This window comes from Podarcis tiliguerta, assembly GCF_965153285.1.
Source record: "Podarcis tiliguerta genome assembly, chromosome: 2".
Lineage (NCBI taxonomy): Eukaryota > Metazoa > Chordata > Lepidosauria > Squamata > Lacertidae > Podarcis > Podarcis tiliguerta.
In genome coordinates, this window is record NC_139535.1 from 59,276,606 (window position 1) to 59,304,213 (window position 27,608).

At 48.4% G+C, this 27,608-nt stretch overlaps 1 protein-coding gene and 1 long non-coding RNA gene across 4 annotated transcripts; both read left to right on the forward strand.

Moving 5' to 3' along the window:
- The first annotated feature begins 1,795 nt into the window (after nucleotides 1-1,795).
- LOC310669840 lies at nucleotides 1,796-5,609 on the forward strand. The gene is made up of 3 exons (XR_014507415.1): nucleotides 1,796-2,328; nucleotides 4,757-4,989; nucleotides 5,577-5,609. It is a non-coding gene; the product is annotated as an uncharacterized lncRNA (long non-coding RNA).
- Nucleotides 5,610-11,709: 6,100 nt separating this feature from the next.
- On the forward strand, nucleotides 11,710-25,276 carry HAND1 (heart and neural crest derivatives expressed 1). Of its 3 annotated transcripts, none has more exons than XM_083429587.1 (3): nucleotides 11,710-12,595; nucleotides 18,266-19,580; nucleotides 25,267-25,276. In XM_083429587.1, exons 1-2 carry the CDS (start codon nucleotides 11,960-11,962, stop codon nucleotides 18,365-18,367), a joined length of 738 nt encoding a protein of 245 aa, XP_083285713.1. In that variant the 5' UTR covers nucleotides 11,710-11,959; the 3' UTR covers nucleotides 18,368-19,580; nucleotides 25,267-25,276. The 3 variants fall into 3 exon arrangements, with proteins under 3 accessions (XP_083285713.1, XP_083285714.1, XP_083285715.1); XM_083429588.1 differs by having other exon boundaries at nucleotides 18,269-19,580; XM_083429589.1 differs by lacking the exons at nucleotides 18,266-19,580; nucleotides 25,267-25,276 and adding an exon at nucleotides 12,937-13,057.
- The last annotated feature ends 2,332 nt before the right edge of the window (nucleotides 25,277-27,608 follow it).

Sequence of the window (27,608 nt, forward strand, 5' to 3'; positions counted from 1 at the left end):
TGGAAGGGAGAGAATATACCAAATAGAATGGCAGGCAAAATTATTGGATTATGTAGAACTGGCAAAAATGACAGGGAGAATTACGAATCAATCTGATCAGAGGTTCAACAGAGGATGGGATAAATACAGATTATATTTAAAAGAACATTGTAATCATATGAAATCTTTGGCATGCTTTGAATGACTCCTGCAAAGTTATCTAAATGATAGATATTTCAGATAAACTTAAGTTAGATAATAAATAATATGCAGTTGATAAAGAAAACTTGGAACCTATGATGGAGAGATTGGAAGTCATAATAGGTGGAAGGAATTTCTTATGTATAGAAATGTTTTCTTTTATGTATGTTATCTGTTTTGTTATACTGTTGACTTGTGATATTAAAATCAATAATTTTTTTTTTTTTAAAAAAGCACGGTATAATTGACCTCTAAGGTGCCTTCCAAATCTATGAGAAATATATTTAGGACAATCAGAACATTTAAAAAAACAAAAAAACATACTGTACAACATCAGTAAAGCAGGACTGGAAAACAGCAGGAAAAGTTAACAGCAATCATCCTCATAAGTTAAACGGTAAGAGTAACTGTATTGAAAGGGGGGGGGGGGATATGAACCACCTGGAAAGAAACGTGGGACACCCCAGACCCTTTGAAGAGTATCTTCTCTCTGACTCAAGAGCTGTGGTGGCTCAGTTTGGAGATTAAAGCGATGACGTATTATATAACCTCCCCCCAGCTCAAAAAAATGCTCCCCCCCCCATCGGGCCTCCCCCTTCCCGGCAACACGCTGTGGTTTCCTTATCAATGAGATTCCTTAGGCACAGACTCACTGTAGCTTTCTTGGTCTGGGGCCAACGATTACGATTAGATAACTGGACCTGATTCGTTCCCTCCAGAGTCAGCGGCTGACCATTTGGGGGGAAACAAACGGAGCGATGCGGAAAACTCCCGGTCGGTTTGCAGGGGGTGGCACCAGGAGGGTGGCATCGCGGTGGGGGGCTCGCCCCCCAAGAAGGAGAGGGGGGAGAAAGGGGCTTTTCGTACACATGGATCCGAAAGCACACCTCTACAGTGCAATACTAGACGCGCCTCCTCGAAAGTAACCCTACTGAGTTCGTAGGGACGGGAAAAGCGACTACAGGGGGGGCGGGGGGCTTGGAAGTCAGAAATCCCAGGGATTTCAAAAGGGCTTTTTCTTCCCTGTTTTCGGAGGGAATGCCTGCTAGGGAATGGAATCCGGATGCAGAGCGGCAAGGCGAAGCGCGTTGACTCGGAAGGAAGACCCGGAGACATCTGCGGAACTTGCTTCCGAGTAAACACTGTGAGCCACAGCAGGCAACTTTTCTCGTAGGATCGGCATCCTTTCCGGGGGGGGGGGGGGGCGACCAGTAACTCACTCCTGTATCCAGGCTGAAATCTTGGAGACAGTGTAGACCATCCCGAGCTATGGTCTGGCGGCTCTTCCTAAAGCCACTTCCTGTGTTCCTAAACTGAATACATTGAGAAATAATAATAATCATCATCATAGAATCGTAGAGCTGGAAGGGAACCCACGGGTCATCTAGTCCAACCTCCTGCAATGCAGAACTCTCAGTTAAAGCATCCATGACAGGTGGCCATCCAACCTCTGCTTAAGAACCTCTGGATGCTGTGTGTTTGTGTGTGTGTGTGTGTGTGTGTGTGTGTCCCGTGTTAACTGGCGCTCTGCAAACGCTCTGGCGCAAGGCTCGCTCGCTTTCGCTCCTTTCTCTGCGAATGGAAAAGGCGGCGGGGGGAACCAGCTGCCTTTCCTCGCTACCTGACTGCCAGATGAGGAAGCAGCCCGCTTGGTGGCAGCGCGCACTGCAGAGCTCTGCCCGGGCGCTCGGCCTCTTCCCTAAGCATTATTTGATGGAAGAAATCCTCATCCTCGTCTCGAGGAGGGGAGCAGCAGCCTGGCGAGGCGGAGGGAGAGCCCTGATCGCCAGACGTGGGTCTCTCTCGCTCCCCTGGGAAACGCTAATGAGAAACGTGCCTCCCCCTTGGAAAAGAAAAAGCCTCCTTCGGATGGCGGCAGGTTAACCGTGACAATCCTTAAATGCAGACCTTAATAAAGAGCATATGCCACCCTGACTAGGAAAACGTTTGGAGGACCTCTCGACATATCCAAAGCGGCGGGGCGGCGCCCAACGTCGAGAGCAGGCTAGAAATTTATTTCCCCGGTCCGCCCCGTCGGATCAATGCCCGGCGCGTCCAGGAGACCGATCAGATATCAATAATCACGCAGGATGATCATGACGCCAGAATCCAGTCAAAGGGAAGCGCGTTCACGTCCCGCTGGTTTCGGTGAGAAGAGTTAAGCCTTGGGTTCCCTTTCACCAGATGAAATCAATGGGGCTTAAAAGTGACCGGATGATAACAGCAAACTAATTTATATTATTTAATGCAGAAGAAAGCGGAATATTCACCCTTCCTCGGTTTAATTCCTCCCCCCCCCCTCCCCAGTTACCAAATGGAAACGGGCAAGTAATGAATAACAAATGTTTCCACCTCGTTGGTTTAAGGGGGTCGTAATGGGGTGCGGTGGGGTGGGGAGGGTTTAGCACGGCGAGAGAACAAAGGCAAAGGGAGTGCGCTTAGAGGGGCGGGGAGGAAAGTTCTATAATACAAACCTGATTCTTGCGCCTCTTTTCTTTAGGCTAGGCAAGAGAGAGAGAGAGAAAGAGAGATGCCAAGCCGTAGCGTCGCACGCTGTTCTTTCCGCAGCTTAATGGCCTTTGCGACAGGGAAAATCCGATTGTTCCCGATCAGCTGTAGAGGGAGGTTTAGAGCCGAGTCTTAGTGGCTTTTAAACGCCTTTGGTAACAAATAAGGAGGCAGCTCCCCCGACCTCTAAGTGGCTACCGAATCCGCTGGAGACTTCTGGCGGAGCTGTGATTGAAATAAGTCACATAAAATTTGTCATCTCCAAAATGTAAATGGACATTAATGGACTGTTAGGTTGGATGATTAATATAAGGCGCCTGAGAAACAACCTTGAAACATTTCCACCCTAAACGGCAAGATTAAGCCTTTGAAAACGATTTAATCGTTAACATACCTCGCTGCTCCAGCGACTTAATAAGGGCGGGTTGGGTGCGTGTTACAGGCAAGCTCGCGGGGTCCCCCCTCCCCTTTGGGGGCTATTTCTGATTCAAAAGTTGAAAAGAAAGAAAGAAACCCAAAGCACTTTTCAAAAAACCAGTGTGCAACACTTTGGAGAGAGAACCGCACTTTTTGGCACGGGTCGCCTTGGTTCTGCAACGCCCACACCCTTTAGCAACCAGCACAACTCTTCTTGCCAGAAATGTAGACACGACACTCGCAGCCATTGTCTCCTGGGTTCACAATTGTCTGTCCTCCGCAAAGAGTGGCGCTTCGGCCCTTTTCGGTGTAAAGGTCTCTTCAGAAATGGGATAGCTGGCATGTAATTCTACATAATTAAAACAGTCGTGAATGTTCATAAGAGCAATATATTTAATAAATGAAAGTACATTTTAAAATTGACATATTAAAAATAAACCTATCTGTCTCTCCTCATTCTCTCTCTCTCTCTCTCTCTCTCTCTCTCTCTCTCTCACACACACACACACACACAGAGAGAGAGAGAGAGAGAGTTCTGGAAATAGATTATTCTAAAACGCCGTTTTTTCTCCGCATTCTCTGTGATTTTGATTTGTTTTTATACGAGATTTTTTAAAAATCCTAGCAGCTATAGGGCGGACATGCATACTAGAGCGGTGTGCAATGTTTACCCGTCATAAACAACATATACAAAACAATACAACTTATATTGTTTTCCAGTACACCGTCCATTATTTGCAAAAAATTTTTTTAATGCAAACGCTTACGAGGAGCTAGTACCCCAGGCCTAGACATGGCAACCTGGAAGTAAGTCCCTATTGCTCGAAATAGGATTTACAACCAGGCAAATTAGCCACAGTAGGCAGCTAATGCAGTGGTACAAACTACAAACGATACCGGCCAAGTTCAACCCAAGTAAGGGCTATACACACGTCCAGTTACTAAACATATACAAAGCTACACAGATACACGGAAGCAGATTTCATTCATTTTACTGACATTTATTTCAACGTGATGTATTTAGGTTGCTTTTATCAGCACACTTAAAGTGGAAATAAATTCAACTGTGTGTCGGTGAGGTCTATATTTCGAATCCGAGTGCTGCGATTCGATCATTTCGATTTAACTGGGTTGTGGATCGGGCTGATCGAGTTAGACATGCCTAATTTTTAAATACACAAAAGTAGGCGGTCAGTCTGCTCGTTTATTCGATTTTACATGAAGGAAACAAATGACGGGCAATCTGCGCCTAGAGCAAACATAATTGCTATAAAATTAAACGGCACTCAGCGCAGGCTGTTTTGCCTCCTGCAAATGCCACAGGAGTTTGGGGAACCAAAAACATCCTGGCAGGAAACGAGGAATTTATTCAATATCTCTTCGCAATTCCTGCGAACCAGAATTCCCTTCTGGATACTAAACTGGAATGCCTTGCAGAGATCTAAGGGAGATCTCTGTCGTCCTGTAGCGCTTCGCCGAAGCTCTTCTAGAAATGTCTTGTACAAAGCAATCAGGTGCATTATTTTTTTGTCGTCGTCGTCGTCATTATTTTACTCAGAAGCAAGTCCCGCTGTGCTCAGTGAGGTTTACTCCCGATCGCAGCCTTCGCTTGCTACCCAATTCTTCTAACGCGCCGCGTCCATTTTTGCAGAAGTCACTCTGAAGGACTGGCTGAGACCATTCGGTCCCCGTCCTCCGAAGCTCCTCGGGACAACCGGAGAGATTGAAACCACCGGCCGATTTCAGTGGGGACGGTAGGAGGAAGGCAACCTAGCAAGGCGAGAATTCCGATCCGGATGCCATCGAAGCCGGCGTGGTCACCAAGTAGGCGCGGAAGCTCCTGGATGGAGAGGCGACGGTACTGTGCTTTTTGCGAGGTGGGAGGTAAACAGGAACACTTACTCTTTGGGTTATATATTATAATAATGCACGAGGAATGCCCGCAGTTGAAAGGTGTTTGAGAGTCCGGCTGCCCCCGCCCCTGGTGAATATTATTCTAGTGGGACTAACTTCCAACCAGTCCCTAACTGTACCGGTCAATCTGACGCGCGCTTAAGAGTTAAGTCCCGCTGTGTTCAATGGAACTTATTTGGGCGCAGGGGAGTGTAACCTAGAGCAAGACAACTTGCCAACTTCACCTGGTTCTGGATCCAGAGATTCGTTTCTGAGCCGTCTTAGAGGTAGGTCCCAGATAGTTCATCATTCAATGGAGCCATCCCGTCATGAAAGTGAATGTCTGCTGGCCACGAGATAGTCGCTCCATTCTCGGAAGCAGAACAATGCCAGTCGCTCACGGACACGCGTGGGGAGAGGGTCGTTGCCACAATGCTCGGGGCTTCCCGGAGCTATCTGGTTGGCCAAATCCAGAACGAGATCAGAGGCTTAGATAGGTCTTTTGGTCTGACCCATCCCAGTAGCGCTTTTCTTAGTTTCTTACGCAGGTAATAATAACAACTTGTGTCTTAATTCAGGTGAAACTGGCGAGGAAAACGACAGGTGCAGTGTGTCTTTCTACATTAAAAAAAAAATTGCTGTGTTTCTACGTTCAAAGCCTGTTCATTTTTCAGCTGAAATGGGTCAGTAAAGAATGAACCCTATCCTGCTGAAGTTGAACGCGTTTAAATCTCACTAATTTAAGTGGGAGAGTTGAAACCCAAGTCTTTTTCTTACTGAAATCAGTCTCCTTAACTTTGGTTGGATACCGTTTAGATACATAAACGCTTCCAGCAAGTCCATCCTAATTACGTCTCGTCGCGGGAGACAGATCCAGTTCAAGTGTACATTTGAAATCGGAAATGCATTAATAGGTAATTTAACCAAACCGGTTAAATAAATATGCTGGGATACTATTATACTGGGGAAGGGTGTTTGCCATAGACCTACGCCCGTCACACCTAAAGTCCCCTGTTTGTGGGCAAACATGGTCACGCTGCAATCCTGAACTAATCAAAGAGCAGCGCGATCCTAAGAGCATTGACTCTGCTGTAGATTCTAGGGGGTACCATAGGACCAACTTCCGAGTAGCTAAGGCATTGGATGGCAGCCTACTTTGTCTAGACGCTTTCCCAAAAGATCAAGATGATCTACAAGTCATTGTATGAAGGACCACCCATTTTGAAATTAGTCCAAGATTCTTATTAGGATGTAGATCCCAGCGAAGGCGCTTCGGGATCGAGGTGTCCAGCTGCGTTCTGGAGCAGGCCCGTAACTGGGAGGAAATGAGCTCCGTTCAGTTTACAGGACACACTTCCGAGTAAACATCATTAACATTGGGGATGTCACAATGTTTAAATGTTGGTGTTATTAACGCTTGAAGGCTTGTTCTAAGCCAGACACAGCGCTTGGTTTTGCAGAACGGAGAGGAGCGACAATACTTTGCATTTTACTTGGGGACGCAGAGTGCTCGAAGCGCTTCTTATTCACTGTCCCGATTGTCTTTAAAAGCCATGCCGTCAGGAAGATCAGAAGCCTGGTGTGATCAGGCTATGGCTACTGAGGTGAGAGTCACCTGGCTCATAGCTCAGTGTGTCTAAACATTTGCAGCGGATCCTAGGCGTGTCTACTCCAAAGTAAGCCCCCCCCGACCCCCAATTCAATAGGACTTCTTTCCCAAATCAATGTGCGCAGGGTTACAGCCTTTCAGATGGAAACTGATTTAGAATATAACCACGGCTGGGTGCGCTGATATGGGAGATCTTCTGCTCCAGGATCGGTTTTCTGTTTCCAGCTACCCAGCGGCTGTATTAATTAATTTTAGATTCAGGGCTAAAGAGAGCGGGCCCCTCTTTAAATCACAACGTGCGCCTATTACTTTGCTTGCTTCTCGTGGTCTTGTGGGAGAGGGCTCTTCAGAGAGGAAATGTTTGTACCGTCATCCTTACTGCAAAGGCCATAAACCAGCCCGGCCTCTGTCTTCCTTTTCATTCAGCTAAACTGGGCCCGGGCATTTGCGCCCAAGTTCTGCTCTTGTGGCACCACTTCCGTGCGTATACTTCCACTGACTTCCGTGCGAATCTGCAGCACCCAGAGCTGTGTCAGCGCCTCGCCATCTCAGTGGGAAGCGACCTAGAGGTGGAGGTGAGGGCCCTCTCTCTGGGGGCTCCTTCTCAACCCCAGCGACCCTTTCAGCCACGCGTCCCCGGGCTACGCGTGGCTTTCCCTGGTGGACCCTGGTCCCAGGCTCTCGCAGCTCTTTTCTCTTTGGCTGCAGGTCCCGCAAATCCTCCGCCCCGTCCAGTACCAAATGCTGCTTTATTTGTACTTCCTGGCTCGACTGATAGAGGGGCTGGAGGGATTCAAGGCAGTTCTTTGGCCTCGACCGGGCTTCAGGGTTTTCGTGTACAAAAGAGCTGGCGAAGCCCATTGCGCTCTGAAGGTGTGGAGGGAATGGCGGCTTCTGGAAAGAGCTCCTGAAATACTGGGCCGTCTTCATGGGGAAAACCTTCCTTCTCAAATGTGCTCCGATCCGGGTCTGCCTCCTGAAAAATCTGAGCACCATTGGCTGGCTTCTCAGCATACTGCCCATGTTCAAAGGCACTCTTACCTTTCTTCGTCATCACACCAAACGAAGGTTCTGAGGCTGGATCCCGTGTGTGTGGTGAAGAATATCTTATTCTTCATTGCCGTCAACGTTGCTATCATCCAACTTGTGAAATTCACTATTCACTGCCGCAAGATGTAACAAGGACATAAAAAGAGTCCTTCCCACCAGATGCCTCTGGGAAGACTAGGAACAGGAGATGAGCAGCCCAGCACTCTCCCTCTTGGGATACCCTGCAGCTGGTATTCAGAGGCCTCCTTCCTTTAATACTGGAGGTAGTCGAGCCAACACCACTAAAAGCCATTGGGCATGGCCATTGGTTTAGGATGCAATCCTATGTACACTTAATGAGAAGTAGGTTTAATTAAACTCAGTGGGGCTTGCCTCTAAGTAGACAGACACAGGATTGCAGTTAGATGGCTTTAAAAGAGAGACTATAGGTTAGGCCTATCAAGGATTATTTGGCACAAGAAGAGTGTGCTTTGACTCATTCCAGATGCTGAATTGGGCCACAGGGGAGGACTGTGGGCTTCACAGAGGCATGTGTCTGGCTAAAAGGGACCAGGCTGATAGGGAATAAGGAGGGTTCACCCATATAAACCAGCACATACACTTCTTATTGGATCTCCCCTGTTGCCACTCCCACCCCCAAATTCCGGCAGAAGGTGCCCAGAATCTATTGAGGGTGGGAGAGGGATGGTGGATCTGTGTCATCACAGATGCGGTCACCTCAGGAGCCACACAGCCCATCGTGCTGCCCACTCCTCACCATGCCCACTCCCTCCTTTGGCCATGCTGGCTGGTGCTGAGGAGAGCTAGACTCCAACAACACTGAGAGGGACAACAACATCAAAGTCTCACATCAAATATAACTGATCGGTAGAAAGGAGTTTAGGATCTGAAAATAGGGACGATGGATGTGCTTTTGTAACTCAAGAAAAACTTTAATTAAAACAAAACCATTGAGTGGGCCACAGTTTAGCCATCCTTGGATCACACCAATGGATGGTGGTTGAGTGATGGACTGTATTGTATAGAAGCAGGTTATATGTGGAAAACCCTATGCTTCTGGAGACAAGTGACTTTTGTGAGCCTCAGACAGCACTGCCAGTCGCTGTGTCCAACAACACTCCTGGTCTAGAAGCTAGAATTGTCTGACTGGCCCCTGTTGGAGACAGAATGACCTGTTCTGGTCCCTAAAGGCAATTCCTCAGTTCTTCAGTGTCTTGGTCATCTAGAAACAATGGATTTAACGGGAAGTCACGGCAGCAACAACCTCCCAGACACCTTACTGTGATATTATTAAAAAGGCTTCTCATCATATTACCTCAGAAAGTTCAGAAGGCTCCTCTGAGGTGCCTTTAGTGCTGAACCAGACAAACAAAGATCCCCAGTTTCTTCGGTATTCCCTTTTTTAAAACACGGGAGACAAGGAGAAGAAATAAAACAGCACGTGCAAAAGTTTTCGGCCTCTGTGGTTGAACTGATAAGGTCCCATTTTGTGGTTTCCTCCAGTCATTCCATTGACTTCATTCTCTCGAATATGGAGAGAAAAGAATTAAAAACGCAGAGAAGGGGCACACCCACCCATACGCACGGAATTTAGCTTACACACAAGAGAAATTCAGACAAGTTATTCGTTTATTTCTTCCGTTCCAGACTGCTCAGAATGAAAATAAAATAAAAACGAAGGGAAGCGCCCTGACAGCCCCAGGCCCGCTCCTCACAGCTGCCCCGCCCGCAAACCTAAAAGATGTTATTTGCTTCTTCCTCAAACCACACTGAGCTTTCAATGTCATTCTTACTTAGGGGGCTATGGGTATGTTAACAGAAGCGGTATATTACGCAAAGCAATCCTAAGCAATGCAGTATATTCACGAGGTTTAAGATCGCAGCCTTACATTACATAGGTCGACTCAGGTGTAAGCAGGTTTGACTCAGTCTCGTTGGAATTGACTTAGGCTGGAGTGTGCCCACGCCCCATCTGGGCTCCCTCCGAGCCTTTGGGATGGCGCCAGCTAGTCAGGTGAAGACCTGGCCGAAGTAGTCTTCGCTGTCCTCCCTACCTCCGGATCACGGGAGGGTCGAGGTTGCCCCCGAGAAAAAGCATGAAGCCCTGTGGGTTACTTACATAGAAAAACATGAAATGCGCATGTTCCAAAACTCATATAGATGCGTGAATATATGTACACAAAATTTCATACTCCCTAGTGGGGAAACGGATCGCTCATACAATATTAACCAAAAGGAGGACTGTGATCCAGAGGGTCCAGAGATCTCCCACTCTCACCTTTACCTCCATCCTAAACGTGGTTTTTACTTCCATTGCTGGCTGTAATCCGACACCTGTGTAAGCAAACTCCGTTGAACCCTGCACAAGTGCCAATTTCCTGGGCCCTGGGTGCCCGAGTACCCATAAAATTGAAGGGGCCCGGACACCTACAAATTTCGGTGCCAGTGCCATGCACGCTGCATGGCAATCTGGCACCTACGGTCGCGGGGCCACGTTGGCACTCCTGGAACCCTGCGGGTTTTGCTCGAGGAACCTTACAGAGGACCCGGCTGTCTATGTTTTCGAATTATCCAGGGGGGATGTTCTCCTGCGCAAGCTCCAAAAGTAACCGCGGAAGCTGTTGGAAGAGATCTTTCTTTCAGATCCTGACCTAAATCCTTCCTTGCTTGGCCGGTAAATATCAGAGCAAGCGGTTTATAAATAACGCTTGAACTTCGGGCGACAGAAGTCAGTGGGGACTGCGGATTCCCAACTAAGGTGCTTGCGAAACACGAAGATCTGCGGGCCTCTACCATGCGCATCGCTGCTGATAGGAAGTGATGGAATTCTACCTATACACTTAGTACACGCATACATTCGTGGACACTTGGGGTGGCTTACAGCAACACAACATACCGATATGCTGGTCTATTTCTCAGGGACGCATGTGAGCTTGACATAGCCTTAACGCTGACATTTTAGGAAGCCTCCTTAGAAGGAGGCGAGTCCCACTGAGCTCTGTGGGGCTTACTCCTGAGGAAGGCCACAACCACTTAGAGTAGCTTCTGGGTAGACTAGGGCTGCACTGCAGATACGCTTTGAATCGGACCACATGTCAAAGATCCTTATTCATCCATCGGTCCTCAAAATCTAGCCTTCTTTCCAAAGCAAAATGCTTGGTGGTGGGTGCCGCTGATCTGCCAGGGCTCCGACTCCGAGGGTGGTCCTAGAGCACCCTGGTTCTATCTATATCTTGTCGTCGTTCTCAGCCGATCCGGATCAAAGCGATCTTGAATGCAGTTCCTCGGAAGCAATATCCAGGGAAACCAGCCGGGACTGCACTTCCAAGGAAACTCTTGCAGGGTTTATAAGGAGCGGAAAGTTTTCTTTCCCAAGCTCCTCCAACAGTAAATAGAGCTTCAGGGAGCAGGAACCTGCCTTAGAACCGGTGTCTGTTGCCAGCCCCGATCCCATGCCTGTTTTCTCAGAAGGAAGTCGCGCTACCTTCCGCGGTAGATAAGTGGGCAACCTCAGGCGCGCTTTCATAATAACTTCCGCGGGATTGCCTTCCAAGTAAATACGCGAGGGCTGGGAGGGCGAAGGTGGTTGTGCTCACAAACCCTGGCTCCGTGTGTTTGATGGTGGCACTCGGAAGAAACAATAACACTCGTTTGGGTGAGGAGAGTGCTGGGGTAGGTTGACCACTGAGAAAGCTGGACTGGATCCAGCAAGTCTCTTCTTAGGTGTGCCACTGAACTGAAGGGGGCAGACCATAGGGCCTGGGAGACTAGGGTTCAAATGCCCACTGGGCCATGAAGCTCACCGGGTGACCTTGGGGACACGGTGGTTGTGGGAACCACGCAGACCAGCTTGTAAGCTCCTTGGAGGGAAAAGTGGGCTGGGAATGCCATAAATAACCCAAAACTGCAATACTGTTTCTATGCACCACGAATGTGGTCGAGGTCGACGCCTCTTGGGTCTTGGGGGGGGGGGGGACTGACTGAGCCAGCCTCCTTGCTCAGGGGCAAAACCACTCCATCCCGGGTTCGCTTCCCTCCTTGCTTGTGTGCTTGTGCGTGCGTCTCTCTCTCTCTCTCTCTCCTCCCCTTCACCGCAGCGTGACATCAAAGAGCCCACCGCTGCATAAAGGCCGGCCGAGTTGCTGGCTGCAGAGCAGGAGCGCTGAGGCGAGCGCCGCAGAGAGGGAGCGCGCCGCTGGACCACGCAACTTGGACTGCGAGCCCGCAGCGTGGGCGCCCCTCGGGGCCGAGCCCCCCATGGCTTCTTCGTAGCGCCAGAGACCCGGGGGCGCCGCCGTCGCCATGAACGTGGTGGGGGGCTACCAGGGCCACCCCCATCCCCACCACCACCCGCACCACGGCGCGCTGCTCCACCCCCACCACCCGCACCACGAGCCGTTCCTCTTCGGGCCGCCCGCGCCGCCGCCTCCGCCGGCCCCCGGCCGATGTTTCCCGCCGGCCGAGCGGCCCTTCGCGCAGGGCTGGCTGCTCAGCGCAGCCTCCGACCTCTCCCCGCCGCCGCCGCCTCCTCCTGAGTTGGTGTGCGCGGCAGCTGCGGCAGCGGCTGCAGCGGCCGCCGGTCTGGGCTCGTCGGCTTCGCCCGCCTCGTCGTACGGCGGCAGCCCGTCGGAGCTGGGCGGCCGGCTGAGCGCGGCGCGCCGTCGGGGTGCGTCTTCGTCGTCGGCGCCCGGAGCGCCTCGCAAGGAGCGCCGCCGCACCGAGAGCCTGAACAGCGCCTTCGCCGAGCTGCGCGAGTGCATCCCCAACGTGCCCGCCGACACGAAGCTGTCCAAGATCAAGACGCTGCGCCTGGCCACCAGCTACATCGCCTACCTCATGGAGGTGCTGGCTAAGGACGGGCCGGCCGCCGAGGGCTTCAAGGCCGAGCTCAAGAAGGCCGAGCCCCGCGCCGACGCCAAGAGGAAGCGAGAGCAGCCGGTAAGGGCCAGCGCGAAGGCGCTCTGCGCGGGCTCAGAGGCGCCCTCCCCTCGAACGGGAGGAGCGGGGCAGAAAAGCGAGTCTCCTGGTTCCAGACGTAGCGGGATGAGTGGCGGCTCCCTATATAAGGGGTGGAAACAATACCTTTGTTTCTGCACAGGCTTTAGGGCAGCTGCACGGAGCGTAGCCATGGCCGAAACTTAGAGGCGCGGGGGCTAGGGGTGGGGAAGAGACTCTCCTCAGTTCCAGGGAATTGCAACCCCTGCCCCTTCACCCTGGAGCTCAGCCGTCCCATAGCAGAGGGGAGGAAAAGGCACATTGGAGATTGTCTTCACGGCCAGGTCTGACCTCCTGAGCGAGCCTGCTCCTGCTCCCACGGGCTTCCGCTTCCGGAGAGTGGACCTCTCTGCCCCAGAACACGCGCCCCTTCCCCAATTCCAGGTCTTCGTCTCCGGGCCTGTCCCACATTAAACTTCAGGTAAGAGGCTCATGTGAGGTAATGGTGCTCCACTTAAAGAATAGCTATCCCAAACAAGGATCTGTTTTTCTCTGAGGCTGATTTCCTCGGTGGGGGTAACTAGAGCAGAGGCCTGGATATCGCAAAAGGGTATGGAAGGAGCCCCACCCCTCCTGTGGGTAGAATTAGGCTGGCAGGCTATAGAGCTCCTCGGAATCATTGGCAAATCTCTGCTTGGTTTTTCAAAATGAATCCCGCCTGGAGCAAGAGAGAAGCGAGCTTGCTTTTTCTATGTGTGGTTTTAAGATGGTCCAGTATTTTGTTGGATATCAAGCCCACTGACGCCTACGGAAGTCCAAGTGAATAGGGTAAGGAAGGAAAGGTTCCTCCTTTAAGTAGAGTGGAGTGGATATTAGGGTGGCAAGTTGGGGAAAGCTGCATTTGCTGTGCGGTGGGTTTGGGAGATGGAAAGATTAGAGATGAGATTTGGTGACCTGAGTACTTAAACCTCAATTATTAAATCAGAAAGAAGAGCCCTGCTGGATCAGACCCAAGGCCTCTCTTGTCCAGCATCCCTGTTTCTCACTAGATGCCCCTGGAAAGCTTCCTCAAGCCGAGCAGGAGAGCAAAACAGCTCCTTCTTGCTCTGGCTCCCCAGCGACTGGGATCTAGAGGCGTGCCAAGGATAGCCTAGGCCTCTGGCCTTTGGATCTAAACGAGCCCTTCTGCACTGGTGTGGGAGGTGGGGGTTTCTTCTAGACTAAGCAACCAGCCTTCAAAGGAGGGCTGTAGCAATCTGAGGCTTTGATACCCACCCAATCTGAAGCCCTTTGTCCCACAAAACAAAGCTTCCCATACCCACCGCATCCCTTGGTGGGCTCATCCTGCCGGTCGTGTCTGAATCAGGGCCATAAGGACTGTGTGGGCTAAAGCGTTCGGCAGTCCAAGTTGGAGACCTGGGTCGGTGGATCTGCGCCCCCCCCCCAACTGATGCTTTGCGCGCGAACTCTGTTGCATTGCATGACATTTTAGCAAGGAATGAACGCGGAATGGGACACTGCGGCAGGCAATATTTCAGGAGAAGTAATGGGGGACTCTGGAGCCTCTCTCCGACCCCCTTCCTAATGTGCCAACTGCCGTGGAGATCTCAATCTCTTGGGGAAAGAAGGTCGATTATTTCCCTGCACTGCATGCCTTCCAATCTTCATCCGTTAACAGATCAGCACTCTAGGCAGGGGAAGGGGAATCGCTCGCTCCCCTGTTTCAAGACCACGGGGGAATTGCTCCTAGGGATCCCTTTGCTATGGTCATGTCTAATAAGTAACCGTCTGTAATAAATGTTCCCTGCGTCCGCCCTCCATGCGCCCTTTTTAAACTTGACTCTGGCCTAGGCCAAGCCTTTCGGCTTTGCTAACGATCTGCCCTCGGCCCCCTGTCGCGCAATCCCCGACATCGCGTGATTTAGGATGGCAGCCTTAGGCCTTTATCCATCCTTCACGCGTCTTTGGAAGCGTGCACACTTGTACATACTTCTGAGTAGACAAGCGTGGGCTCGCGCTGCACGTGAGTCATTCGTTCTCTTGGTTTGATTTCCCTTTAGCGTGGATGTGAGACGGTGGAGGACAGAGCCAGGCTGCGCTGAGTGAGGGCGGTCATTCCTTGCAAGTGTTGTCCCCAGTTCTGCATTCTGCAAAACGCGCCCTTCCTTGACGAGAACTGCTCCCTTGCACGGAACGTTCTTTGCCGGAGGGAGAATCGGAAACCGACCTTGGATGAACGAGCCATCCAAATGTCGTGTTGCGCCGCCTTTCTTTACACCCCGAAATAATATATATTAATTACTATGGTTAAAGGAAGCAGACCTAGAAGGAAAAGATTGGCGAAGCCCGTTGCTTGAGCTTCTGACCGCGAGTTAAAGCGGTGAGATCGCCCGCAGCCATCTTCCTTCTTTTAGGTCAGATTAACCCCGGGTGCAGGTTTATTTATAAACATGCCTCGCTGCGAGAAAAGTGTTTGGAACTGCGCTTTCTGGAAAGTTAGAAGTGACTCGTCTATTGTGCTGTCCGAGGAATGTTCTTCTAGAATAGCAATTTTGTTCTTCCAGCGTGAACGCATCTGAAACAAAGCCAAAGAGTTACATAGTTGCGCAGGCAACAGCTAACAAGCACTGACACACTAGTGTTGCCTCTCACAAGAGTATAATAATGGTGACAGTGGTTGCGCAATGTGTATCCTGCAAGTGCAAATGACTCATTGGAACTGGATTTTCTGCAAGATTCAACACAAGGCTTCTGCTAGCAGTCTGCTTTCTGCGCTGGCAGCATTACGCCATAGGAAGGTTTTCAGAAGTAGTAACATTTTCAAGGGGCAAATAGGGAGGGAAAGCCCTCAGCAGACTGTTGAGGCAGAAGCGGGAGGGAAATGGCATGCCCTGTGAACGGGCATGGCTGGCTGGCTGGCAGGCAGGCAGGCATTTTGGACAGGCCCCGCTTGTTCTGATCCACAAGTTATCCTTTTGATTTCTATTCGCTGCCCTAGTGTTAAGCAGCTGCGTAAAGACACCGAGGCAACCCAACGTTATTTGCGGGCTGGTTGTGGGGTCGCAGGAGCTTCTTCCTGAATGCAAAAGCGGCGCTCTCCTCTTAAGACGTTACCCAGGGTTGCCGGCGACTAACGTTTACTCAGAGCAGACTCACTGAAATTGATGGTCATAACTAACTGAAGCCAATTAGTTTCAATGGGTGTACTCTGAGTAAAAGTGCGTTCAGTAGTCAGCGGCTCAAAGCGCCTTCTCTTCACCCCGCAAGTTGGCCGTCGAAAACAGCTGCAAATTCTATGCAAGCTTCCTTGGAAGTCCAATTGAACTCAGCGGCGCTTGCTTCTGAGTAGACACGCGTAGGATCTGGCGGTAGAAAAGTCCCAATACTTTTGGAAAGGGCGGCCGAAATGAAATGGCCAACTTTTCTTTTATTTCTCCCAGGTCAGGAACCGCATCCTTTTTGGAAGATCGGACTGCAACAAATAGTTTTTTTTTAAAAACCCGGTGGGGGAATATTGAATGTGCCCCACACCCCTGAAAGGATAGGGAAGATGCAGGGAAGCCTGTCAAATATTGCGCCGCTACTTAAACACCCCACATCCCTTTTAAAATGGCATGTAGCTATCTTGGCCCAGTCCTCTCTAGGGACGTTCCATTGATACTGATCCTTTTCTTGGCGTCTCTTTCGCTAGTTTGCATAGGTTCTTTTGTTTTGGGGCTCAAGAAGGCGGCACAACGCAAGAGATTATTTCAAAATCCTCCAGGAGCGATGAAAAGCGCAAGGCAACTCTCGACTTCATTTCCTCATCTCCTGTTCCCCTTTCTGGCGGGATTTAAAAATGCGCCACCGAATTGCCAGAGCTGTTTAGAACTGTTAAGGTCATTTGGATGTGGGTTTTGGGGTGGGGTAGGGCGAGCAGAGAGAACTGTACACAAGGCGGCGGGGGGGGGGGGCGGAATAATAATCCCGTATCTTCGCGGCTTTTGGCTGCAGTTGCTTCCTGCAAAAAACAAAACAAAACAAAAAAACTTCTCCGCGCAAAACCAAGGCGCAAGGAATAAATGCGCACACGAGGTGAATTGGGACCGCTCCAAAATACGCCCTGGAAGAGTTTCCTCAACAGTACTGTAGTGGTCTTCCCCCCTTTTTCTTTTAATGGAAGCTTCTCACCAATAAAATAGGGCTGGGGAGGGGGCTGTTCTGTAGACCACAGGTTCCTGCTGCCAGCAGAATACAATCTCCCCAAATCTCGACACCCCCCCCCCAAAAAAAAGAAACCCTCTGAAATTGAACTGCAGCGAAGCTGGTTCGGCTGCCCTGAGGCTTCCATTTACGTATTTTGTATGCTAATAGATTTCTCTCTTGCTCTTCAATATAAATGCATTCAGGCCATTTCAACCCACCCTTTTCTGGAAGTGTAAAAATGGAGGAGGGGGGGCATTGACGGTGAGACGTACTGCTCCTGCTTTTAAAGAGGCTCTGCGCTTCTTCTCCCTCTCTCAATGACGGCGTTTGGCCGATTAGTTTTCGATACTGTTTCAATACAGAAAAGTATCAGGCCATAGAAACATTAATCGAATTCGATCTCAGCTGCCATTATCATCATCATAATCATCATTATTCAAAATTTGTATTGCAATATAGTTCTCAGTCTCAATTTCCTCCATTTCCCGTCCCGGTGTGGATTTCTCTCTCCACAGTTAAAAGAAGGCGCTTAATCAATGAATTTAAAATAAAAAATAAAAAAAAGGAAAAGGAAAAAGGAATTCATCCATCCATCTTTATTCCTGTGCGTTCGCTCTCGTTGAGGGGAGATAAGGAGGAGCCGAATTTGAAAATAAATAATAACTAAATGACCGAGTTGCAAATACTTCCCAAGGGTAAATAAATTAGCATCTGCAAAGTTTATACTATCCAAGAGCCTGTATAAACCCCGCGATTTATTTATTCGGTCCCGTTGCCCGGAGTTTTTTTTTCGCGGAGCGGCCTCGGCAATTAAAAGACTCATAACCGGCGTAATTTAGTAGAGGGCTCCGACGTATTTACCAAAACGCAGCCTCCTATATTTATAAAAGGGCTGCAAATAGAGACTGAAATTTATGGCCTTCCGCCTGATTATCTAATACTCATAAACAGATGAACAACTCCGGGGTCTTCTTTACAGCCTTCCGGGCGAAATTTACAAACAGTGGCCTCGTGGACGGCAGAAGGGCTCGCCATGCAAACACCTACCTTCCTTCCTTGCTTCCTTCCCTTGCCGGGCTCTCTCCTCTGCCTTAGGCACGACCCCACCAAGACCAAGCGCTTTGCAAGCCCCTCCGTCGATTTTCGTTGCAGAGGCAGGAGCTGGCGCCACTTGCTTCGCCTGCGAGGACTGTTAAGCGCGCTTCGCAAGGGCTGCGTTGGGCCTTTTAGGACAATCGATATGATTAGTACTAGGATCCACTTATTAGGGACAGAGCCGCCCTTGAGCACAGGAGGACCCAGGGGAGGCAGTCCAGGCGCCCTCCTAAAGCGTACTTTCTCAAGAGTAACACGCTTAGGATGGCTCCCCTCTACATTTCCCTGTTTTCTTTTCTTCTGGTGATGATGATGATTAATGCGTAATGGAGATTCATTCCCTCCTGGTTTTTGTTTCTTCCTCTTTCCTCCCCTCCCCTCTCCCCCTTGCAGCAGACCGAGGGCTATTCTCACGCTTTAGGCCACGGAGAAAAACGGCTTAAGGGCAGGACTGGCTGGCCTCAGCAGGTCTGGGCGCTGGAACTGAATCAATGAATGAAGCCAGGAACCGTTTCCAGAGAACCGGCTCCACCGAGGTGGCTGGGAGGAGGACTGCGCGCGCGCCCAGGATGGGGGACCCTGTTCTCCCTGGTTGGTCTCTGCCCCATCCCTCGCGCACCCCAAATCCCCAACACTCAGAAGGAGAGAGAGAGAGAGAGAGAGAAATCGTCCGCGACCCGCTTTTTTGTTTGTTTCCGTCTGCTGATCCGCCCTCCCCTTCGCAGCCTTGGAGCGGGGAGCCGGCGGCCGCCTCGGTGAGGACGAGGATCATGTGCAATGTGGAGGCTGCAGAAGGGGGAACAGAGAGAGAGGGGCCCCCGACACGCCTGAGAACGGAAAACTCCCCCTTCCCTGAAGCCAGTAACTCGCTGGCTTGAAAGCCCGGACGTCAAACGATGGACCGTCTGCGCCTTCGGAAGTCAGGCAGGAAGAAGCCTTGCCGGAAACCCGCGCGGGATATCGCGTCGTCTAATGTCGCTTTTGAATGTCTCATGGAACCAGGGTGCCACAGATGTAGATATATATATATATATAGCTATATCACGCGGGATTGTGTGCGGACCTGAAAGGGATCTTGTGTTGCACAAAAGAAGGTGGAAGGCCCGCCAGCCGATCCTGACTTGAGAGTGATTTCCATTTGCTGTCAAGCCATTGCTGAAGGGGGGGGGGGGAGTGGGAGGGGGGAGGAGGAGAAGAGAGGTTGATAATCCGATTTCGTCACAATTTAGGCTGCAGCCCGAAACATCCTGGTCATCGTGAGGATCCTATCGAACACGAGGAGAGCTACTTCGAAGTACACCCACTCTATTAACGCCAGGCCACTCTTGAGGCAACAACTTTCTTTCTGCATGTCAGTGTGCGGATCGGAGCCTTTGCTTCCTTTTCAAAATCTATAGGATCCCCCGCCCTAGCAGGGCTGTAGCCGGAAACCTGAGCACATAAACGGATTTGCTCAGGAGTAAATCCCACAGCTAGGAATGGGATTACTTCCTGGCAAGGATGGAAGGATGCAGATAAGAGCTGGAGGAGTTGAATCCCACCTTTGGACACGATCCAGCGCACATTAAGAACCCCCCAAATTGGATTTCCAAACTCTTGGCTTGGGCTGGACCCATCCATTGGATTTCAGTGGGGCCAGCTATGCGGTCCTCAAGGGGCTTATTCCAAAACCGCCACCCCCCTCCCCATCGGAGTCCATGAAGCTCCTGTGGGTGTAGCAGGGGGGCAGGGAGGGGTAGCTGCCCCTCCATCAATAAAAATCAATAAAAATACATAGCAAACTGAGGTTCTTCCCCTCCCTAACAAAAGTCCTGCCCCCCAACAAAAATCCATGCTATGCCCATGAAACCACCTGAGTCAATAAGCCAAATTGAAGATCACAGCCTGCAATTCTAGGCAGAGCCAAAACTTTCAGGTCCAGGTTGCAGAAATGGAAGGAGGCTCGCTTTGGCTGTAACCCGGCTGCTTTCTTCCGTCTCTGTGCCCTAGGTTTACATTTCCTCTGCTTTCATCCCCTCTCCTCCCCAGTTAAAAGAGAATCTAGTTCAGAAAGAAAGGTGCAAAGTGAAAGAACAGGACTCCCAATCTGCTCCTCCTGTTGTAAATGCACTGTCGCCTGCCTGGCCTGGGACCCGGTATTGCCCGTGGTCGATGGGGGGATTGGCCATGCACTCTAGAGACACTCCCCCCTACAGACGTGCATGAGCTTTCCATACCTTCCTCCCACCACCACTTCACTCATTTCCTGCACCCCCCAAGTTTGGGGGATTGGTTCCTCCTGCACTTGCGGGGGAGGGGAATACTGGGCATGATCCAGCTACAATTAAGCACCATTTAAAAGGTTGCCTGGTTTCTGCCGGAGAAAGTTCAGCACATGGTGATCCCCTGCGTTGAAACCAGTGATTGGCAAGGATGCTTCCCTGTGGCAGGCTTGCCTGTTGTGCCTAGTGTCGTTATTCGTTTTGATGTAAATAAACACAAGGTCTCCCCCTCCGACCATGTCTCTCCTCTCCCAACATCGTTGATTCCATTTCATATTTTTGTTTGGATGTATTTAAACTACCTAAATGGATGCATTTTATACATTTCCTGTACCGGGTTTTCTACCTCAAATCTGTATGACCACTTGCGAAGAGAACAGGTTTGCCTTGCCAAATATTTATGCGGATTTAAAGAATAATAATAATATTAATAATAAAGAAAAGCTTTATGAAGATTTTGCTTTCCTTAAGGCCATCACTCCCTAAAGTCAGACGGATTCCTCGTCTAATCAAGCTGAAACGGAGTGCAAAATCCTCTCTGTTTGAGTTTGGAAACTTATTTTCCTGTTTGTGCTAATGGGAAAACAGCAGTGAGGGAGGAAGTATGAAATTTGCAAGAACAGAACTTGATTAGCAACAGGGAGATAAATAGTGGGGAGATGATCCAGCATTAAGCCCTACTGGTTTATATTTATATTTTTTATAAAGACTGAAAATTTCTGTCTAGAATCTTGTTTGCATCCATGAATTCCCTAGGAGACTGACTACTGTCAACCACCCTGTGCCTAGGAGAGATATAGCACAGGGCGGGCGTTCAAATAAATAGGGTGTCAATCATCTTTATACATGAACAGAAATAACATGAAATTATTTTAAATATACATCATATTTTGAGAAAGCTCTATATTTATTGATATTGCTAGTTGCTGGTGCTGTGTCATAAACATATATGATTTAATACTACAGAGAAAAAATGTTTATAGTTGTGGTAGTTGCTTGAGAGCTTGCAGACCCAACAGAGATTTAAAAAATAAATAAATAAAAGTCTTAGCACTAGGCAGACAGACACAGACCATGATTCACAGCCCCATTAAATGTTAGTACATGGATTCTAGACAGTTGTGCCTTGATGCTAAGCACCTTGATTTGGAAGAATTTATCTGAAATCACCAGAACTTGCATTCAAGTAAACATGGGACATGATTCAACCGAAGTGAGAAGGTTTTGGCTTCTTACCAAATTCAGTAGGAGAGTTAAGCACGCATTTGAATGTTTCCAGCTGAAATCAAGGGGATGTCGGAAGAGAGTTTAGTTGGAGATTTAAGTGTGTGCTTCACATTCCTGGTGGAATTAATTGCTGTTAAAAATGTTTAGAAGCTTTTCAGTTTTACAAGTAACGGGATAGCAACATTTACATCGTCCTCCCCCTATTCTCAGCTGTCACTCCCCTACAGTGTCAGAAATGGTGAAAGTTAGTTTATTGAAAATTGTTGCTGATGCCAAGTTTAAGCAATGTTAAGTCCTCTTTAAAAAATAAAAAAGAGGAAGAGTTTAAGCATGTATCTGCCATTGAAATAAATGGGATTTAAAAGTTGCCCCCTCTTAGATATATATGTATAGTGTGTTTAGTATACACATTGAGACACCTCAGTGTGCTGACTTGGTATATATGAGCAGCATGCACATTACGGGCACTTTAATATGTTTCTCCATAGCATTTGTGGAGCGTACACATTATTTAACAGTGTTTGTGTTTTAATTGAAATGCAGATGCCTAATATGGATGCAGAGGCACTGCATGTGGAAGAAGGGCCCAAAGAGTTAATCTGTCCCACTTCATTCGACACATCCCCCTCTTCTTGGTGAGGACTCCATTAGTGCTAATGTGGCAAATCAAAAGGAAATATTCATTGTTAATTTCAAAAGAAGGACAACACAGCATAGTTGCTTGTCTCTTCTCCCCCTGCTCTTCAAGGCTTAGGAGAAAGAGCAAAAAGAGACAGATCCTAATGAGAGAGAATTCCACCCCCCGCCTCTAAGAACTGTTGCATCAGGACTATTGTGCACTCACAGATTTTGACAAACATTCAGAACTAGCATCAGAGAAGAGGTCTACTATTTTAGAGCCCAAGTCTACCAAATTGGGTAGACTTGGTCTGATAAACTTGTTTCTCAATGGGTAGACCTGCTGTCCCAGTGATTTCTTCTCCCTGTAGTTGAAACCTTTCAATTCTCACTCCTACCCCCCTCCAATTAATTGCTCAGCTACTTCACATTTCCCTTAATTAAAAAACAAAAACACGACAAAACTGGACAACAGCACTTGATTACACTGCGGTTATTGCCCCCCTTTCCTCAGAAGAAAGGGTATTAAACTTTGCTATTTTGCAGGTCTAGCATAACCTCTAGCCCTGTCCAACAGGGATAAGCTAATGATGGACTTTATCTGCATTGGCACAGGCAGGACATTGAAAACCAATGTTGTTTAAATGTAAACATTGTAAAAACAATGTTTACAAACTCAGGGGAAGAAAAGAACATGTGGGAAAGGGTATGAAATTAGACCTGAATTAGATAATGGACAACGGTCTTTGCGGCTGCCTGCAGTGGGGCAGATCCACACTCAGGACACCAGTGTTGCTGCTGCTTACCTAGTTGGGGCAGGGATGAGGCTGGGTGGGGATGAGGTTGGGGCTTTGAGAGCACCAGATAGACTCTTTTGGTGGTTCCAGGTGCCTCCACCCAGGCAGCCCCATCGAGGTAAGCAGCAGAAACAGTGGCATCAAAAGGCGAGCTCCATTCTACCATGTGCGCTGCTACTGCTATTCTAAAAGCCAGGATTTCTGAGTAGTTTTTCATGGAGCGGCAATTACTTCTCCACCAAGGAAGGAAGCTTCAGTATGAATCAGGAAGTTCATTCACTGGGTGTGTCACTTGGGAATGCCTTTGACTAATTACCTAGCCCTGCTTTCCCAAATGTCCCTCATTTGCACTGAAAGATAGAAACAGGCAGTCTCAAAAACACACTGGCCCAAGAGCTCATGCAGATTTAGCCTCTTCTTTCTGATTCTACAAGGGCTGGAGACTTGCTTTAAAAAATAAAAAGAGCCTGGGGGCTATAGTTTTAACCCCTCCACACACAAGCATCCACGTTTCAGCAAGATCTCCAGTGCTATGCCATTCCTACTAGACCTCCTGGGAAAGCTTTGACAGCAATAAACATGTTAGAGCACACAGTGTAGGATGCTGGACGCATTCATTGTACTCCTTGGACTGCAAATTGGTGGGCATAAACCTTGATACTTAGAGAGAAGCTCCTCCCCTTTCCTCCTCATACCAAGTCTTGCCTTGACTTTTCTGGTAAGCTAGGAATCTTACCAGAACATATTGCAATATACTGCAAATGTTGCAATAACTAAACCTAATTCAAACATGGGAACAGAATCTTGACCCATATATGAGACTGAGTGTGCTACTCCTTTTCTGCCAAGTGCTGCCATTAAAGTAAGCCTTTGGGGAAGATGTCCAAAGCCCCCACTTAGCAGATTGAGCAGGAGGATTGCCAAGGAAAGCAGAGCCGTTACACCACATTTCAAAGTCACTGTACTATTATATATTGCCCAGTGCAGGGTCTACAGATTTTGCCATAGGGGCAAAAATGAGCACAGCTGCACCTCTCTATTTCTCTCTCTCTCTCTCTCCCACTCTCTGTACACATGTGCATGCACACGCACACTCACAAATATACATGCATAATTCTGCCAAAAATATTTTTCTTGATTTGCACAACTAACACAGCATTCTTCATTAAGTATTCTCCCAAGAAGAGGATTTTGTGTCACGGAGGCCTCAGTCCTACTTGTGTCCATTTTGTAAGCACCATGATTGAATTTAATAGGACTTCATTCTATGTAGACAGGGAGAGGTCTGCATTGCACTTTGAGAAAGAGAGATGGAAAAGGTCAAACTGCTCTTGACTTTCTGTCTCTTATTATTGAGTCTCTCACACATGGACATTTCCGGAGAATGGAAGGCAGAACAAAAGAGGGAGGGAACTAAAATTTTCATTAAAGCCCAGGTGTGGAAACAAATGGCAATCATTATACAGTGGTCCCTCGGGTTACAGACTCTTCAGGTTACAGGCGCTTCAGGTTACAGACTCCGCTAACCCAGAAACAGTACCTCAGGTTAAGAACTCTGCTTCAGGATGAGAATAGAAATCGTGCGGTGGCAGCAGCGGGAGGCCCCATTAGCTAAAGTGGTGCTTCAGGTTAAGAACAGTTTCAGGTTAAGAACAGACCTCTGGAACGAATTAAGTTCTTAACCTGAGGTACCACTGTAAATGACAATCATTGGCCCCTAGCGTCAAAGAAAAATTAGCTGCCAAATGAACGGGAGCTGAAAATGCATCACTATTGGTTCCAGGTGAGCTTCACTGAGAAGAGCATTCCTTGAATGGGCAGCGGCCAGCCAAAAGGCTTGTCCTCCTGTTGTCACCCTCTGGGCTACTCCTGTTGGGCACAGACAGAAGGGCCTCTGATGATGATCAAATCAAGCAAGTTCTCTATCAATACAAGGAGAGAGACTAGAGGCACCCAGCGATGGACTGATAAGTGCACACAGTATCAAGGTCCTTAAGTGATTAGATGATTTCGTCTCCAAGTGTTGAATTCTTTCAGCTTCAGGCCTTCGGGGTGCTCCATGGAGTATGGGATGTTTATTTCAACCACCTAGGTTCCTTTATCCAGGCAGGATTACCAGTAAAACCAATAGAGGCCTTGCTTAGAGGAAAGGGGATTTGCAAGCTACATAATAAGCCACATATTCATAACATACCATGTTAATCATAATGGAATGCAACCCAAACTGCTTTCTCTTGCTGTGTTGATCACGTAGATGACAGAGGATGCTGTTAACATATTGGCTCTATTGGTGGAAATACTTCTGGTAACAGGATTCATGAAAACGACCCCCATTCTTTCCCACACTCGCTGGCTTCATTCCTGTAACATGGATTACTGAGGCTTTAATTTCATGACAGCAACAGCAGGGAAGGAAAACCCTCCAACGTAAAGAGGGGCCTAGCTGAGGTGTGAGCCCGGGAGATTGAGAAGGTAGCATAAATCGATGCAGTCAATAAACCTGGTGACAATCCCATGGAGATTCTGCCACAACCAACATATAACCATTCTGTATGCTGCTCGAAGGTCATCTACACGCAACCTGAACATCAGGTGGAAACTGCAAACTATCCTGAGTATCCAGGAATCATTTAAGAACATAAGAGCAGCCCACTTGGACCAGTCCAATGGCCTCTTTAGTCCAGCATCCTGTTTTCACAGTGGCCAACCAGATGCCTATGGGAAGCTCACAAGCAAGGTCTGAGTGCAACAGTGCTCTCCCCACATGTGATTCTTAGCAGGTGGTATTCAGAGAGATACTGTCTCCAACAGTGTAGATAGAATATAGTCATCATGCCTAGTAGCCACTGATAGCCTTATCATTCCTGAATTTCTCTCCTCCTCTTTTGAAACCACCTAGTGTAGTGTCCACAACTATATTAGGGCTCTCTATATCAGTACACAATTTACATTAGGGATGGGGAACCTGCGGCCCTCCAGGTGCTCTCGGACTACAATTCCCACAATCCCTATCACAGGGCATGGCTGCTGGGCCTGATGGGATCAAAACATTTCTAGCCTTAGGATTTAAGGTATCAACCTAAGAAGAGAGAAACAGGTAGAGGAAATAATCATGGGAAATACTTGAAAGGAGAAATGTGTGTTTGTGTGTGTTAGTTCTGTACTCTAAACCCAGTTGCTGTGTGTATGCCAGCATTCCACTGGAATTTCCCCCAGTGTGGATGGCACTCCTAGACCACACCTTTATGGATCTATGTGCATATAAATAATGAATAGTCACAACTGAACCAGAGAAGAAGAAAGAAAGAAAGAAAGAGTTGCACAGTTTGCATAAACATTACACTCAGTTTATTTACACTGGGGAAGACACCTTGGGCTGCTTTCTGGTACTGTACAAAATACTGTGCTGTGCCAGAAGCCCACCCTATGGCTAGGAAGAGGTGCTATTTCCTGACATTTCCCAGCTGTTTTTTCTCTGTGGTGGCAAGAGCTGGGGCGGCGTAAGTGACTGAGCTACAAAACAAAAAAGACCCCCGTGTCCTTAGTTAGCCCCAGCCCCCGCTCTGTAATACTGGGAAAAATAATACCGACATTCTGGGGCAGGGGAAGGTTGTAAAGATCCCCCAAAGATAATAACAGATTTGAAGTGCTTTGAACACTAGAAAGTGCTCTGCAAATGTTATGGATGATGATGAGAATGCATTGTCGGCAAATCTCTCTCCAGTCATGGTTTCAAAAAGTATCCAAACAGGAGCCAATGCTTCTTTCCAAACATGGTAAACATACATAAGCAGCATAAGCTACAGATGCATCCTATAAGCCGAGTTCTTGCGAATGATTTCTGTTCCTTTGCTATTTGTCATTCAAAATGTCCCTGAATAGAAAGCATAAGCACTGTGTGATCTGATAGAATATAAATGGCAACCCAGAACCACTGCTGGATTGGGAACACCCCTGAACTTTCTGCTTTAATTGAATACAATGGTGAATGTTGCATTGGAGGTTTCAGATGCGCTGTTTAAAGTCCCAGTTAAAGTTTCTGCTGGACAGGAAAGAAAAATGACCTCCCTGTCTCCATTACGCAAGCCAGGAAAGGGGCATAGGAGTATTAGGTGTGCCTCTTTGATCCTAGAGGCTAACCCTTGCCTTATATCATGTCTACACTTATCCCTGTACAGCATTAGCTCTTGTCAAGGCATTTTTCAAAATCTTAGCTACCCTCTCCACCCCCTTGTTGCTTAATTATCCGTTGAGAAATCTGAGAGGGCTCCCCCTCCCCCCTCCATCCACCCAATCTCCTCTCTCTGTGGACTTGGCTCCCCCCCCCCCCCATTTCTTGGTTTAGGTATTCCTTGCCAATTCAAAGATGGCAGGAGGGCAAAACGAATGAGCAAACAAAAGCAACGAAAAACATTGTCACACTACACCGTATTCTGGATTTTTGTATCTCCCTGGACCGCATGCCATAGCCTCCCCTTTCACTCTGCATGCACAGAGGCACAAAGAGAGCTTGAATAGTGTGATCACTAAAGGAAACCTGCTGGCCAGAAATCTTCCCCTTGGATAGAGGGCACTGATGCACATGCACATGCAAGCAGCGTTTTATTATTCTACAACATGTTCCTGACCTAACAACAGTGTCTTGGTGGAAACATTTATCCACAATGTGAGTGTTGCTGCTATCCTGCGATACATATGATTTATATTTATGAGCTTCCCCATAAAATAAATTGTCTAGGTGGCAGTAGCAAAATAAAAATAAATAAAAGCACAAGAATAAAACATTACACCCCACCCCTTTTTTCTGGGGGGACACAGGGGTATGCGTACCCC

What these genes read in the sequence shown, in the direction of transcription:
- HAND1 (XM_083429587.1), top strand. Translation starts at nt 11,960, where the DNA reads ATGAACGTGGTGGGGGGCTACCAGGGCCACCCCCATCCCCACCACCAC. An exon ending in AGAGGAAGCGAGAGCAGCCG is followed by an intron (nt 12,596 to 18,265) that starts GTAAGGGCCAGC and finishes TCCCCCTTGCAG; the next exon opens with CAGACCGAGGGCTATTCTCA.